The sequence below is a fragment of the Leiobunum rupestre genome, chromosome 3, assembly GCF_980474605.1.
Source record: "Leiobunum rupestre chromosome 3, qqLeiRupe1.1.hap1, whole genome shotgun sequence".
Taxonomy (NCBI): Eukaryota; Metazoa; Arthropoda; class Arachnida; order Opiliones; family Sclerosomatidae; genus Leiobunum; species Leiobunum rupestre.
This window is the reverse complement of record NC_143386.1, coordinates 64,737,565-64,753,715: the sequence shown is the minus strand read 5'-3', so window position 1 is coordinate 64,753,715 and position 16,151 is coordinate 64,737,565. Positions and strand designations below refer to the sequence as shown.

Here is a 16,151-nt window from a genome sequence, read left to right as displayed (position 1 = left end):
TACTACACGGCGTTTAGCTTAATGGCGGTGTTGGAACCATAAGAAATCAACCGTTTGAAGTAATCTCCGCCGTACACGGTACCAGAGGTTAATTATATATCTTAACGAAATAAGTATTCCATCCCTTCGCAGCGAGGGGTCCTACATTTGAAGAATCCCGTCAAAAATCAGTTCTGAAATCTAAAAATCAGCTTTAAAAAAACCAGGAATTAATTCGAAAATCGCACTCGGAAATCTCAAAATCAGTTTCTGATTTCTGAAAATCAGATTCTGATTTCTGAAAATCACAAATATCCAAACTCTCGCTTCGCAGTTTCTAATGAACGCGAATAGGCGAAACTATAAAGTCCAGGGGGGGGGGGGGGGCTGAAAAGATGGTAGTCACATGACTTTGTGGAATTTCGAACTATTATTTATTTTATTTTCCTAACAACGTTTATATTTTGATCGATTCATCTAAATTATCTAATTATTATAATTGTTTAGAACATTTTATAATAGAAAAGTGTAAGTTAATTAGCTGTCTGCAGTATCTGGAAGGAATAATTTTTTCTTTACCGTCGCACGGCCAACTATGAACACGAGTTACCAAATCGAAGTTGGCTGTGATATGGCAGTCACGTGATTTTGTTTTCCCATTTTAGCAAATAGTTTCGCCTATTTCCAAGCAAATCGGAAATATGAATTTCCTTTGAAAGTACATGGGTCAAGCGAATAACATTAGCTGTATAGGCGAATAACATTAGCATTATAGGCGAGATATTATATACTTCTGATAGTATACACCCTTAGGCATGTACAGTATAAAGTACGTAACCAGCGGCCTGCTGATATGCGTGGGATCATAAAAAAAAAACAGTAATTGTTTATTATACCAAACAGATTACGATTTTATGGGTTAGACAACTTAGACATAACGAAACCTTGAATCCTAAACATTTAGTTATACTGTAATATTAGCTACATACAAGTACTGCCGGTTTTTTTAACGTAATTGCTATAATATATGTATTTCAATTTACGTCTATAACAATGTCGGCACCCTTAAAAAATTACGCATTTTTTTCCCAAGTAAAATACGAGTGACTATTACAAAGATTATGACAGATAATATTTTTTAACAAGTTTTGTCTTCTGTGTCAACGGTTCTATTATTTTTTGGCAAGATGACAATATTTTTCAATGCCGAAAGTTTTTTTAGCTTGAAGCGTGAGCAATGTCTGTTCTGAAGATATACATTATTCGCTGTTTTTTCAGCAACTAGTAAAATAATTTTTTGAGGAATATTTGACGTCAATTATTAATTAATAATAAATTAAATAATTAATTTTATCGTAGAAAAACCCTATTCCCCGGGAATGGCGCCGAATATTAAAGCTACAGATATGACGTCACCAGATTTTAAATGCGGCAGCTTGGTTTTAGTCAAGATTTTTTTAATAGATTGAACTTAATTTAAGCGTTATTAAAAAAATTTCATTTCTCATAAGCGTAATTTCAATATTCCCACCAAATTCAAATTTACTATAATATTTAATTATATAATAATATATAATATTTAATTTTCAATTGTTTTGGGAAATCGATAAATTTCTTGCAAGGTGCGATAATTTAATTTTAAGGACCTGGTAACGCTGGGCCTAATATAATTCATAATGTAGAGGTAAAATGTCATTTTAAATTGGTTAATTATGATCTGAAGTTATGCGTACAGGAAAATGGTGATAAAAGGTGTGTTTTATAAAGGCATAGGCCCTCTAGACTTTAGCCGAATTTGAGTCGCATTACAAAGAATCCTCGATTAACAAATTTTAATTTTTAATATTTAATTTCGAAATAAATCGTATCTTCGAAAAATATACAATAACGTCTAAAAAGTACCAAACGATTCTTTAAAATTTTTACTTCTTCGTCCAACCTCTAGAAGCTGTTTAACGATCACGCCGTACGTGGCGCCGTGGCTTAGTTGGTTAAAGCGCCTGTCTAGTAAACAGGAGATCCTGAGTTCGAATCTCGGCGGTGCCTATGTTATTTTTGGCAAAGTCAAATCCCTTATAATTCGAAATTAAATTATGTTTATCACAATTATTATGCAAAATTAAATCATTCTTCATTTAACTGCGAGTTAAATATTTCTTAGTCTAGTTTTAAACCTACGAACTTAATATATTTTAATAAATATTTCAAACTAATTTATCGTTTAGAAGTATTCATTTCCACGAGCGTTTTCCACGATAGACTTAATGCCCAAAATTAAAAAGTTTTTCAAGTTTTATTTAACATTAATTAAATCCCAGTGAATATAAAATTTTTACCTTTGCCTTTTAAAAATAAACCATAAGAATCAGCAAAAGTCTAGAATTAAATTAAGTTCTAGTGCCAGTAAAAATAAATAATTATAAATAAGTGTGGACTGTGGAATGACTTCAAATTGTCGAGATATCCAAAATGATAAGCGCCTCTACCGAGAAAAATACGCAACTTACAAAGAAATTATCACACGCTCACTTAAGACGAGTCAAAGAGCGCGCATTAGGTCAAAGTTAGTACTATTTCTGAAAGGCCAAAGGGTTTTAGATTTCACAGGTATTTTGGTAGACATTTTCAAATGTATCGTATTTTTAAGACCATAAGGTTTATAAATGTGTCGTAAGTGTGTCAGTTAGTCGAAATAATTACGGATAGTTATGCGTGAAGTGGGGGCTAAGGTCCACAAAAATGTGTAGTCATTATCTCAAACAAATATTTAATACGCGGAAGGTAGGGGAACTGACACACTTATGTTAAACCTAATTATAAACTTATGGTATCAGACGTATAATAACTTAATAACTTTACAGTCACTATTAATAGACATTTTTGAAAAGATCAGTCAATAATTTTTATCCAGGACTACTTTTTGCAGTGCGCATGCGTTTCCAATGAAAGTGAAAGTGACCGCGCCTTAGATCAGCGGCCGACGGCAGTTCTCCTTCGGATCCCGCGCTCTTTCTAGGGATCTTTTTCGCTTGATAGAGATCTCTTTTAGGAGCGCTCTCTCTCTTCCTAGTCTCCGATTTTCATTTCTCAACTACTGTTCTCTGTGATAGCGTCGGTATTACTAAATTATATTCACTGAACCAACGTTTTCCTAAACAGTACGTATATAAATTTAATAATTTCAATTTTTCCGCTTACATTTATCGTTTTATAATTTAAATACAAATAATATTTCGCTAGTTTTTAATATATTCGCTACGTTGAGTAACCTTAAGACAACCTCCCAATTCTTATAATTTTGTGTTTTTTAGGGAAAAAATTCAAACTCCCCCATCTTGTTTGTGACGCAAGGCACATTTTTTACTGGGTCACCGCCAGAGATCGTTGTCGTTGCGACTTCAATCCGGGACGCGTTTTGACGTCATCATTGCATCTATTGATCGTTAGCGTGCGGTAAAGATGGCTGAGAAAGAAACTTATGGCGGAAATGCTATGGACAATGTTAGCGAGAAGGGGGGTTTTAAGATTTTTCTTTATAACCCCCGAACTGGACAATTCTTGGGAAGAACCTGTTCAAGTTGGTGTAAGTAAAATTTCATTGTTTAGTCGTGTAATTTGAATATTAGGGGTGACTCGAAAATCCACCCTAGCGTAGATCAATAAGCCTAAGCTCCTGGGGTTGGGCATAGGGCGCCGGTTCGGGCTAGGTTCGGGAACCAGGGAAAGAAGCCGTGTTATTACCGGCGCTTTTCTTTTTGCGTCGCCGCAGCTATAAAAATCTAAAAATTACTCTCAACAGCGTAGCGTTTATCTCGCACGACTTTTTTCGTACTAACCCTAACTAGGTTTTCTGAGTATAATGTATTCTAGAAACCATCTAAAAAGTTTGCTTAATTACAATAATATACACTAATTGAAATAATGAAATTTACATTGTATGAAATAAGTACTATGGTTTTTTGGAATGCGTGATAAATTTCTATTCCTTTACATCTAACTGTTTATTGGAGCTCACACTTTGGGAGGCTTGTTATCTTATCAAGAGTCATCAAAGAATTTTTAAATTTTACTGATAGTGAGCATTTTATGAGTCTAGGGTTAAGAAATCTGTGATAATTTTAATATTTCTTTAAAAAAAATGATAAAAAGCAAAGGCGGTTTACAACGCTAAAACTAAGTCATTATTTTAATTAATTTGTTATTCAGGTTACGCACCATGCTTGTAATGAAAAAGTATCGGTAGAAAGGTTGAAATGGGTCACTTGGATTTATCCTATTAATTTTACAAACAACCAGGCTAGTCAGTTTCTCAATCTTTTTTTTCTCTCCCTCCAACTGGGTAATTATTTACCCCTACATGATATAGTGAGGGAAGGGAGAGTCAATGGGGCCCAGACAATGACTCTTAAAGGTTATTGTTGAATGTTAAGCAGCTGACTGTGACGGTTTTTGTCACTCTTTCTGCTGATTAAAGTCTCAAATGAGTGAATTTTTAACAGTCATGTTCATATTCTATGTAGGTGTAGTCAGCTCTTATGTCCTACATTTTATTCAGGTCTGTAATTCTCACTGTTAAAAGTGAGGATTTATTATTTAAATACAACTGTGTGGTTTAAGTTTTGTAAATTATAATTAATTTTGAGGATGGCCTTATTGGAAATTTTTTAGGGTGGGGCCGGTACATGGTTTTCTGTTCCTGTGAAAAAAAGCCTATGTGCTATTATAGAAAAACCTTAATTGCTACTACTATGATACTATCAAAAAGCTAGATAACCTTTGTACATGTAAACTTAATTTCATGTAATTTGATTTCTAATGAAACATATAAATCATTCTCTCCTAAAATTCGCTGTGGTTACATATTATTCAAACTAAGCTACAGTATTATGTATTTTAATTTCAGTTAATAATATACAAATTGTAATTTAAAAATTAAACTTGTAATTACTATATGTAAATATTTGGGGGGGGGGGAGTTAAGACCATCGGAATACTTAGTTTTAATGTGCATCATTTAATTTTGCACTGAATAGAATTAGTAATAATTGGACACCATGTATAAGTATGTTGTAACTACCTGATTGGCTTTAAACTGAATAGAGGCATGGATCAGTAAATTAATTTCCATTTAAGTACATAATCCCTGGATAATATATAATTTAAAATAAAATAATTGAATAATTTTGAGCAGAGACACAACTATATCTTTAATTCTTTTACGTTTAAACATGCAGGTAAAATCACCATCTTTTACATAATCCTCTACCTGTGTTTGTCTGCGTTTTGGACAATTATGTTGGTTATATTCTACCAAACATTGGATGTTAACGAACCCCGATGGCAACAAGATGGCAGTCGAATAGGAAATGTTCCTGGTAATTTATCTTCCAAATTGCTAAATCTCTTATGAAATTTTATAGCAACCAAATTAATGAATATATATTAATTTGCGTCTTAGGACTTGGCTTTCGGCCCATCCCACCGGAAGAAACCATTGATAGCACACTCATTTGGTTCAAGCATGCTGGAAACGAGCAAAAGAAAAATCACTGGATCGAAAATCTGAATGAATTCTTAGAACGTGGGTATTTTTATGTCGGCCAGGGTTTTTTTTTTTTTTAAGTTTATTAGCTGTCCTAACTTTATGAAATAACAGCTTACAGGAAGTTGAAGGATGCTTTTGAAAAAGATAAGCCTGAACATGTTAAGGTTTGCGACACCATCTCTGAATCTGAACTCCAAAAAGAAGAAAATCGCGTTTGCATTTTTGACATTTCTGAAATAAAATCTCCGTGCACCCCAGAAGACAAATTTGGCTATGATATAGGTCATCCGTGCGTTCTCATCAAATTGAACAGGGTAAAAATTTCCCCCAAAAACTTGATAATTCCATTGGAAGCTTCATTTTAATAAATGAAATCTCGTTTTAAAGATTTATGGATGGGAACCAGAAAGGTACGAAAGCTTTCCCGATAACGTACCCAAAAATGTATCTGCAGATTATGATGGAAAATCCATTTACATTACCTGCGAAGGAGAGGTTTGTATTAATTATTTTATTTAAAAAAATATTATCAATTACCAATTCTTCGTTGTAATTTTTCAGAATGCCGCTGATCGAGAGAACATGGGCATCATTGAGTACTACCCATCGAATAAAATACCATTTTTTTACTTCCCTTTCAAAAATTTGAAAGGCTATGTATCCCCATTCGTGTTTGTCCATTTCACAAAGCCCGAAACTGGCGTGCTCATCAACATTGAATGTAAAGCGTGGGCTAAAAACATCGATCATGATCGTATGGAGCGTAAAGGCAGTGTGCATTTTGAATTATTAGTTGATTAGACATTATAGGAGAAAAAAAATCGTAAACTATTAAAATATGACTTTATTCAACAAAAAAAAAACGAAAAAGCTAATTAGTTACAAGAAACCATTGGCCTCGCTGATAAATGAAAAAAAAATGAATTATTTAATTTTTTTAGTTTGTTAACTTAAGGGTAAGAATTACGAATACAGAATTTAATAAGTTAGTTTTCCCGCGAGGATTTAGGTATTTACCTGCTGAAATACATTATAAGCTAGCTTTTTCAATTTTAAGATAATATCGCGAAATCTGTGTAATATAAATAAATTAAATATCAAGGTGGTTTAGAGGCTTTATCCACTGAAAAAGGTGAAATATTAATTCATCAATCGCAATATGTTAGCGATAGTTTAAAAAAACGACTCCAAACTGCCTACATTGGGACAAACAAATTATCTTTTCTCATCATAATGTAGAGTTAACTTTTAATTTTCTCCCCATTATCCCCAACACGCATTGAAAGGCCTACTATTAAAATACGCATAAAATCATGTCATTGTAGATTTTATAAATATTCTGTTTATCGAACTTAGTTTTCAATTGAGGTTGTTGATCATTGTTTTTTTTAGAAAATAAATTAAAATCAACATTTAAAATATTTCACATTTTCGTTGATCTTTTTTATCTCATATTGAATTTAAAGGGTTTAAGATTAGTTTACAGTTAAAAAATAATGTTATTTGAAAAGTGAAACGGTCAAAATTATTCATCCAAGCTTTTCTATATATTGACTAATTATTAAAAAAAACTCAGCTATTGTCATTTACATCCGCTTATTTGTTTTCCTTCCAAATTCAGCCAAAGAGAATATCGCGGGCAAATATTGTAAAAAGTACGCATAAAGTTCTACGACAAATGAAGAAAAATATATATTCAGCCCCTGTGCTCCCTTAAATTTAAGAAGAAAATATAAAAACTATCTCTTGTTGAAAATTTGATTGTATTTTAGGTCTATTTGAATAGTGTAATAAGCTTCGTAGGAAAAATCGTGTAGTTTCAAGTGATAAGTAAAAATGAAAAAGTTTTTGTAGAAACCTGTAAAATGTGTATAGTAGATAATTCTAATTATGAAATGGCTTGATTTAAGAATGTTACATTTACTGTGCTATAAATTATTTCGTTTATTAGACCCAAAGTTTCTTTGGTAGTAAAATTCTAGTCTTTTGAATTTTGTTTCTTTCAACATTTAAAAAAAAACAAAATATTGGGGAAAAATGTAAAATTTGGTAAATGGAGTGAGGGAGACATTTTCTGCTTAAGCAATAAAATTTTAAATTTCTGCAACTTATATAAGATAATTTAATTAAAAATAACACGTTTAAAAACGTAATTTTAAGTTTATCATTCAAATTTTAATTTATGGTGCTATAATTTTATATTCAAATTTTAAAACTCTTAATTATTGGACAAAAACTGAAGGAAAATAATAAAATATAGAATTTTTATTGAAAGCACAGAGATGGAAAGCGGGTGATGTATTACATGATAATTGGAAAGTAATAAAAAAAGCACTATCAGTTTTCCTGATAGCTTTAATAATTAACATAATTTATGTAAAATTATAGTATAATCATAGGATGGTAAATTATATTTTATTATCTTTCAGTAAAACAAAAATACATATTTTAGTAGCTACACCCTATCATCTAGGCCAATACTTCCCAAATTGTGTTCCACAAGGTGGTTCCACCAAATAATTTATGAAAAATCTTTTGAAAAACCATTAGTGTTATCACTATCTTGTGTATAAATTTTCTTCTATTTTGATGCGTGCTTTTCCGGTTTTTAGTTTCGTCTAAATTTTTATTTCGTTCTTCGCGAGCCCTTCAGTACCAATATTTTTATTAAATAAATAGAAAATGGACGCCATTGAAGCTTTGACGGTAATTTGTATAGATAAAAATATATTAAATTTTTGGAGATTTTGGCTTTCAAAAAAACATGACCGCCACCTGGACTTTTAGTCTCCAGTCTCCATAGAAATCGCAGGTCTGAGGTCTTCGGTCTCGAAGGCCGGAGCTGCTGATGTATGTTATGGAAGCGCATGCAACATTAATCCTATCGAACCACCTTGTTTTCGAGGGTTGAATAAATATATGGTGTGGTTTTTACATTGCTTTGTGTATAAACTTCATTTTTATATCCAAATATTGTACATTACCCTTACGCCAACTTTTTTATTTCACGCCTCGAAATAATGATACTATTCCCTGGACCATTGATAGATTTTTATCCAAATGAAACACGTACCTCGTAAGGTTCAAAACAGACTGCCAAACCGTTGAAAGTTTACACCTATCTGTAAAATGTACAAATTACACTGCGCAGGGATATTTACTTATTGATAAACCATATTTTCCCCTTGTAATAGCTTTAGAAAATCGCTATATGTTGTTTTTCTTTCATCACATTTTTCCTCCCTAAAAACGTATTGTGAAAACCAAAAAAATCAAATAAGCGAAATGGAGAGAAAGTGCTCTACATTCGCAACGGTAAAGTCATATCACGTTCCAATCTGCAACAATCTAGGCCAGCCCTGCCTACCTCTACCACCCCAAAAACACACCAGGAGGTAACTGTCTGTCTCCAAGCTCATGTTCATTTTGTATATAAATACATGATGTATTTCTGATATAATGAAAACTTTACAAATATCAGACCCACTTTGTCTACCTTCTCTCATTAAAGGGCCACAAAACCCAATCAATTTAGAGGGTGAAGCTACACGTGGATTAAAGGGACACACCGGCGTTTAAATTTAACCAGTTTCAAGCACTTGTTTGCAGAAAATGCTTGGTTGTATCTGCTACCACGTGGTAAATCCAGGTCGAATTTTTTCCAACGCCGGTGTGGTCCTTTAATTATCGATCAGAAATATTTGGCCTCAGCTAAAAGGCCAAAACGTTTGCAAACGAAGGCAAGAAAACGAAAACTATATTTGCGCACGCGCGGAAAAACAAAGCCCGTCTAGATTAATAAGTGACTTTCAGTAATATTTGACACATGCGTAGTTAGACGAAAAAGCCAATAGACGCTAAAAGAAATTATTCGCTCCAAAATAAAAACCGTCAAAAGAAAGAGTTTTTGAATTAACAACGCGTGAATCTCGATGATATCGCCCATTTTTTCGTCGCACGTGTAATTATTTATTCTGATAATAAAATAGAATCACGTGGGCTTAGCAATATTTATCCGCATTTGTCTTAGCCAATAAGATTATCCCTTCCGAGCAAGCACGCGCCAATTTACACAATATAACCGTTGAATTTTTTCAAATCAATTTCTTTTAAGATCTATAGATGGCGGTGCAGTTATTGAAAGTCGCTTATGCCATGCCTCGTTTTCCTCGCTCTCGTAGATATAAGCATAGACAGTATCGCCGCCTACCGACCGAGTTTTAGCTGTCTGCTCGTTCAAAATTATCTCTGCACAACAGCTGAAAGTTTCGACCGAAAAACATTGAAATTCAGAAGTCGTCTGCTATTTCTTCACATATTTAGTTAAAGCGATAGTGTCAGATAGGAAAAAAATTTAATTTTTTAATTTAGTGTTCTTCGTAAGATAGCGTTTTAGGTCCTGATACCGAAAATATATATGCTATAGTACTTTAAAAAATTATTTTAAGTATGAAAATTTAATTTAAAATGTTGGGTTATATTGGCTTCCTTGAAACTTTACCCAGTCCCTACGTCATACTTTCACGATAATTCAAGCCGGCTCAAGCGTCCTACTCGCGCGCGAGCTGAGAAAAAAGATATCAAAACCCATTTGTGACGTCAGAGACAGCCTACCCATCCATTTAAGAACTGAAATATAATAGTGAATGCGTAATATTTAATTATAATCATTATTTCCACAATTAGTATCAACGCATATTCATAAATTTTATGTAAAAATTAAATATCGGAAAAAAATTCTGTCACTATCTTTTTAAGGTAGATGACGCTATATTTCCTAAGGGGGAGGGTCGGAATTATGTAGATGATAATTTTGTGTATATAGCTGAAAGCCTTCACACCATGCGTGCCAAATTTTACGTGTTAAACAAAAGATAAAATTCCGAAATATACAAGAAATGTTTTGCATTTTCTTACCACTAGAGCACCGTTAGCAAATGTTTTTGCCACAGAATCACGTGTTTTGGAAAGTGGGATTTTATGCCTGAGGATCTTAGCCACGTGGCGCTATCTGAGGTTCAGCCCAAAATTTTTCGAACGATTTTAAGCTCTTTTGTACCATCCTAGTACGCTGTAATTACCCGCGATCAATAGAACCAGAAGTTTATCATAAAGCTCTTAGCAAAAAGTATATATCTTCCTGTACTGCTGATATCCCCAAATATTATTCGGAAGAAAAATTATTCAAGGCGAGACACGTCATGTAATGATTTTCATCGGGAAAGTATGGTCTATAAATAACATTGAAATCTCATAGGTAACTAGAATGCTGCCGCCTACGGCCGAGCTTGACGCCAGTTGCCTTGAACTTTCAGCCAATGAGAGGCCGTAGAGTAGTTCCGCCAAGGAGGATAATAATCCTCCTTGGATCCGCTACTATAGCGGGAGATAGGTGACGTCATTCTCTCTGGTGACATTAAATTCTTGGCAGAACCAGTCTTTGAGCTCTGATAGGCTGAGACCGGGCTATCGTCTGCCACGGCATTTGGCCCATTTGCCAATTTCACGGCAGCATTCTAGTTACCTATGAGATTTCTATGATAAATAATTAAATATCCGTAGTAGACGTGTGCGTAAATGTTTTTCTAAATTTTCATGAGTTGCTGAAACTTTTTAATATCAGAAGTTTATAATATACAACCTACGACATTAAAATTAAACGTTTAACTTCGCCGGCTCGACGCGGATTCCGTTGAACGCGGATCTCTAGCCAAATCGCAAATGTGTACACCGCATCCAGGCTCACAATATTCGCGACCGAAAACTATCGCTACGCCCCCTTTGGTTCGCCATTGAAACCTAGATAGGTTGGGGCTAAAGCAGACGCTATTAGTTTTTCCTCATCGTTATTCGTAAATTGGACTTTATAAATAATGATACTTGCATTTAATAGAATTTTTGCATAGTTTTCTTATGTTTTGATAAGTTGATTTTAGAACAAGAATTGTCCCTAGTGGTATTAATTTCTCGAGATGACCCTTAAAGATATATCTGCCCAATTCAGAGTTATTTACTAAAAACGTAATCCCGGTTCAATCCCGCCCGGTATAAAATTTTAATTATAATTAAAATAATTGAGACGAAACAATCGAGATTAATTTATTCAGAATATTATAAATTAAGTAGTTACAACAGTGAGTTAGACGTACTAAAACAATGCACAATTGAATTTAACCCTATTTACGGTACAAGTTTAGCAGTTAAATATAATACGAAGCCAATTTTAATGAAAGAAATATCTACAGCGGGTATTTGTATTTTTCTCGCTTACGAAATATTTGCCGCATCTTTAACGCTCATTTTATTTCAACGTTCGCCCTTGATGAAGATACCGTAGAATATCGATATCTGGTAGTGGACGACTCGTAGACGTCCTGTTGACGTTGTGACACATACCGCATGAAAACGACCAATACCGTCCAATTTCCAATATCATATAATGACTCGCACACCCAGGAAATCAATGACTGCATTAGGAATCGTAGATATCCAAATATCCACACCAACAAAAAATTTATTAACAAGAAGCGAAAAACTTACCATTCACAAAGCACAGAAAGCCACTTGACTAAACGTATATCAATAAATGACCGAAGACGGAATAGTTAGGGTTCTTTATAAATAAACACAAACGAACCCAATTGATGAACTGCATTAAACATCTTAATCAGTCGAGAAAACGTTTAAAATAAATTACGAAGTAATGACGACCGAGTTGAAAACCAGAGCAACTCGATATTTTCTTCATAAATGAACTATTAAGCTTGAAAACAAATACGCTAAACACAATAGATAAGAATATACGAGTGAAAAAACCAAATAAATTAAAAAAAACTAACGGGTTCTACCCTTTATCTTATCTACTGACTGCGCTAAAACAAGATTTGACCTTTAAATTTCCATACGTAAAAAATGTAGACTTTAAAAACAAAATAAACATCTACGTAAGGTGTTTATAATCTTCCCACGCAAACAAATATTACGTTTATTTTTATCCCGGTTTTACTAGTATTTAAACATTTGAGATATAAACGTCAATGGCTCATCGGTAAAACTTCCGCGTTCTAAGAATGTGCCCCGGGTTCGACTCCTGACGACGATCGTATTTAACTACAAATTGATCAATTTCCACAATTGAAAATTTTATACATATCAATGGCACAGGGAAAATTGACGTTAATAACTTTAAAACTGCTTAAAACACTTTCGCCAAAGCTGTTTTTTAGAAAAACACCGCAACTTAGCAAGCGTTGGTGGCTGAGTGGTTAGAGTAAATCTCTTGCACGAGGCAGACCCTGGTTCGATTCCCGGCCGGCGCTAATGAATCGCAAATTGATACTAAGACGAATACCGTGTACAATTGGTGGAAACCCTGCCATTGGGCGTTGAGAGGTTGCATAACACTCAGCACTCGGTCCGTCCCAAAGTCATTAAGAAGAAGTTGGAGAGAAAACGCCTGTACAAACACAAAAGACTCAACATCCACAAACTCAATACCCACAACAATCACAACCTACACATAAACATTACAATAACGAAATATCCAATCAAACTGAATTAAAACTGTCGCGACGGTGAGCGTTGACGAAAAAGAGTCAATCCAAACCAAACCCAACCGCAAATTAATCCGTTAACGCTCACCGTCAAACAGTGGTTTTGCCAACCCTTCGAGAAACTGCGAACGCAGAAATTTCGAGATACCGCGTACGCAATGATTACCCTTTGCCCCGAAAATGCGAACGCGTTCGCAGGCCTGACAGACAGACAGACCCACAGACAGACAGACCCACAGACAGACAGACACGGTGATTGTACGTACTTATGACTTTTTAATTTGCCTAGGAGAAGCTATATAGCCTAGTTTCGGTCGCGAATACCGATTCTATTACTACGCTTAAATCAGTGGAAACCTACGTAGATGCATGTTTCAAATTAATAACATCAGCCAGATAGGTAAGAAATATATTATATACTTCTGTTTATATTTAATTTTAAAGGCAGTTTCAATAAAATAATTGATAATTTAGATTCGCTTGTAAAACTATGATTTGTTAAATAACATCATTGAGCAACCCCACCCCTGTAGCATTACATAAGTAACATAATAACTATAAGTATGACACGTTCAATTATCCCAATGATTTTTAAATGATACGCTGTTTAACCAATGACAATTATAACGTAGCTAAGGACTGACCACCCTCCACAAGTCTTCGGACATTTATGGTTTAGTTAAAATAGAAACTCTTTTAATAGTAAATATAACGCTTACTTGAGCAAAATAATAATGATTTGTAGAAATGAAACACAATTAAATTTCATTTTTTATAAACACAGGTTTCTTTTCTGTATTTAATTATTTTCTTATTTAAGAAAACGTCAGATACGAATGATATACCGGGGCCGCGTTCAGTGACGCTCAACGGAGTGGAAATTTTTAATTAACCGTTGATCTCCGTTTGCAATCGTGACGCCACGTCTGTTGAACGCATTTTTACGATTGTTGTAAATTTTATAACATATCGTCTGTCGTGTCATCTGCAACTAGCCTTCCCGCGTGCTGTGACGTCACGATTGCGTTTATCAACAAAATAACCGGCTCTTATTTGGTTGACTCTCCGTTTGCAAACATGACGTCAATCCCGGAAGTGAAAAAAGTCGTACACTAGCGAATGCGCATTCAACAGTCCAACCGTTTGCTGTTACTGAACGGGGCCCGGGTTGATTTGATTTCGACCACTAGGCACGTGCTCAACTATAGAATTTGTCAAAATCAACTTCCCTAACTTCAATTTCCCTTGTATGAAGTTGATGACGCGTTTTTTGACACGGACAGGGGCGTAGGAACCGGGAGGGGCAGGGGGGGGGGCAATGCCCCTCCCTAGAATTTTACTGGGAGGGGCAACTAATGTTATTGCCCCCTCCAACTTTTTGGTCAGTTGAAATCCTCAAAAGGCTCAAATTCTCATTTTAAAAGCATATAAAGCTTATAGAACCTCAACTGTGTTAAAATTTCAGTCTTTTCCCGTCAATTTGCATAGTAGTAAAAAGTACACATGCATTCGGAGAAGCTACACTCCATTAAAAATTCAAAACCATTCTCCAGACCCCTTTTCGTTTCTCTATGCCCCCTCCAACTTCTAGAACGTTCCTACGCCCCTGGACACGGAGTTGGATGTGACGTAATTCCCGTTAACAAGGTTTCACCAGAGAATAAGAAACTTTTCGTAGTCCATGGTTATTTTGCTACATATTATTTAACTGGGGTTAACTGTGTTTTATTAAAGGGGAATTGTCACCACCCTAAAATTGGTTTAAAACCATTTAAATGGATAGAGGACGTCCGAAAATGGTTATTTAAAAATTTCATGTTAATTTTTCCAGTATTTGATTTGTTATTATCAAACAAATTTCGTGTTTTAACCCCCCGAGGCCCCGACTTGAGAATTTCAAACCGCTTGGTTGAACCTACCTGCAGCGCCATCTCGTGAACGAAATATTATTTTCCCCGGTTTTATCGTTTTTCAGTCGGAACTGCCGTTTGCTACGACATTCTCCTTGGCTTTTTAACCGAGGAGATTGTAGTTTATCGTGTTTTTAAAATGCCTTACACGCCATCCTTTCTCAAATTTTTGCAGCTTCATTCTTTAAAAAAACCTCGTAAATTTTGGTTTTGGTGACAATTCCCCTTAAAATGGGTGTAAACTCGGTCTTATAGGCCTTTTTGTGGGATGTTATTTCCCCTTAACCCCACCACCAATAATTTTTCTAAATTCCATCAATAACCGTATCGTAGCCCCCGGTCAAAAATTAAGATTATAAACAATAGTAACTTTCTTACTTTATAAAAATTCCAAACTGTATTATGATAGATTGAACTTTAATTTTTTTAGACTTGCAACCTTTAGCAATTATAGCTTCGCCCAATAATTGCATTCCTTAAAATATTTTATTGTAAGAGAAAACGGCGTTCTTCTTTATTTAATTTTCGAAAGAGAAATAATGATGGTTATAAGCAGTGGCGTAGCTGAGGGCCTCGAGCTTCGGGTGGGCCCCCGCTAACCATAAAAAAATTAAATAGGGGGGCCTCATAGAGATTTTTGCGGGGGGGGGGGGGGGCTCTGAGTTCTCAGCTACGCCACTGGTTATTTTTATTAGGTCAAAATATAGTTCCGAGAAATAGCTAAAAAATTTAATTTTCTTTTTTAGAAATATACAGATTAACAAAAGTGACATAATTACCAAAAGTGTGTCAATCGGACCTGTTACGAGCGAAATACAAGTTGGGAGGGGAGAAGGGAAAGTATGCTTGGGGAGGGAAGGAAGTTAAAACCTACAAATAACGCCTCGTAGTGAGGAACGGGGGAACTAAGTAGCACTGGTCAAAGTTACTTAATTTTTTGATTTTTCGTCGTTCTGGGGAGATGCTATCACCATCTACCTACGATATAATATCATAGACTAAAAAATATCCAGAAAGGCGACAATAGTCTTTTATGTGGTCGATCTCGAGTCGAGCATTCATTAAACCTTTAGCATACGAAAGTACAGGGATTGTCACACTTTTGAGATTACCTATATTTAATGGATCGATGGGGGGGGGGGGAGGCGTAACATTCCTTTTAAT

The 16,151-nt window shown here is 34.7% G+C and overlaps 1 protein-coding gene and 1 non-coding gene across 2 annotated transcripts; both read left to right on the top strand.

The window, feature by feature from the left end:
• Positions 1-1,951: 1,951 nt before the first annotated feature.
• On the top strand, positions 1,952-2,025 carry TRNAT-AGU (transfer RNA threonine (anticodon AGU)). Its single transcript has one exon. It is a non-coding gene; the product is annotated as a tRNA-Thr (tRNA).
• An 893-nt stretch (positions 2,026-2,918) lies between these two features.
• LOC149954263 (sodium/potassium-transporting ATPase subunit beta-like) lies at positions 2,919-8,221 on the top strand. The gene is made up of 7 exons (XM_090169019.1): positions 2,919-3,137; positions 3,291-3,562; positions 5,214-5,354; positions 5,438-5,560; positions 5,636-5,838; positions 5,912-6,019; positions 6,086-8,221. The coding sequence occupies exons 2-7, from the start codon at positions 3,439-3,441 to the stop codon at positions 6,323-6,325; spliced, it is 939 nt and encodes a 312-aa protein (XP_090025145.1). The 5' UTR covers positions 2,919-3,137; positions 3,291-3,438; the 3' UTR covers positions 6,326-8,221.
• The last annotated feature ends 7,930 nt before the right edge of the window (positions 8,222-16,151 follow it).

Bases quoted from the DNA above. Each gene is read 5' to 3' on its own strand.
- LOC149954263 (XM_090169019.1), top strand. From the start codon at position 3,439: ATGGCTGAGAAAGAAACTTATGGCGGAAATGCTATGGACAATGTTAGC. The intron at 5,561-5,635 runs GTGGGTATTTTT...ATGAAATAACAG, and splicing joins TCTGAATGAATTCTTAGAAC to CTTACAGGAAGTTGAAGGAT. The intron at 6,020-6,085 runs GTTTGTATTAAT...GTAATTTTTCAG, and splicing joins ACATTACCTGCGAAGGAGAG to AATGCCGCTGATCGAGAGAA.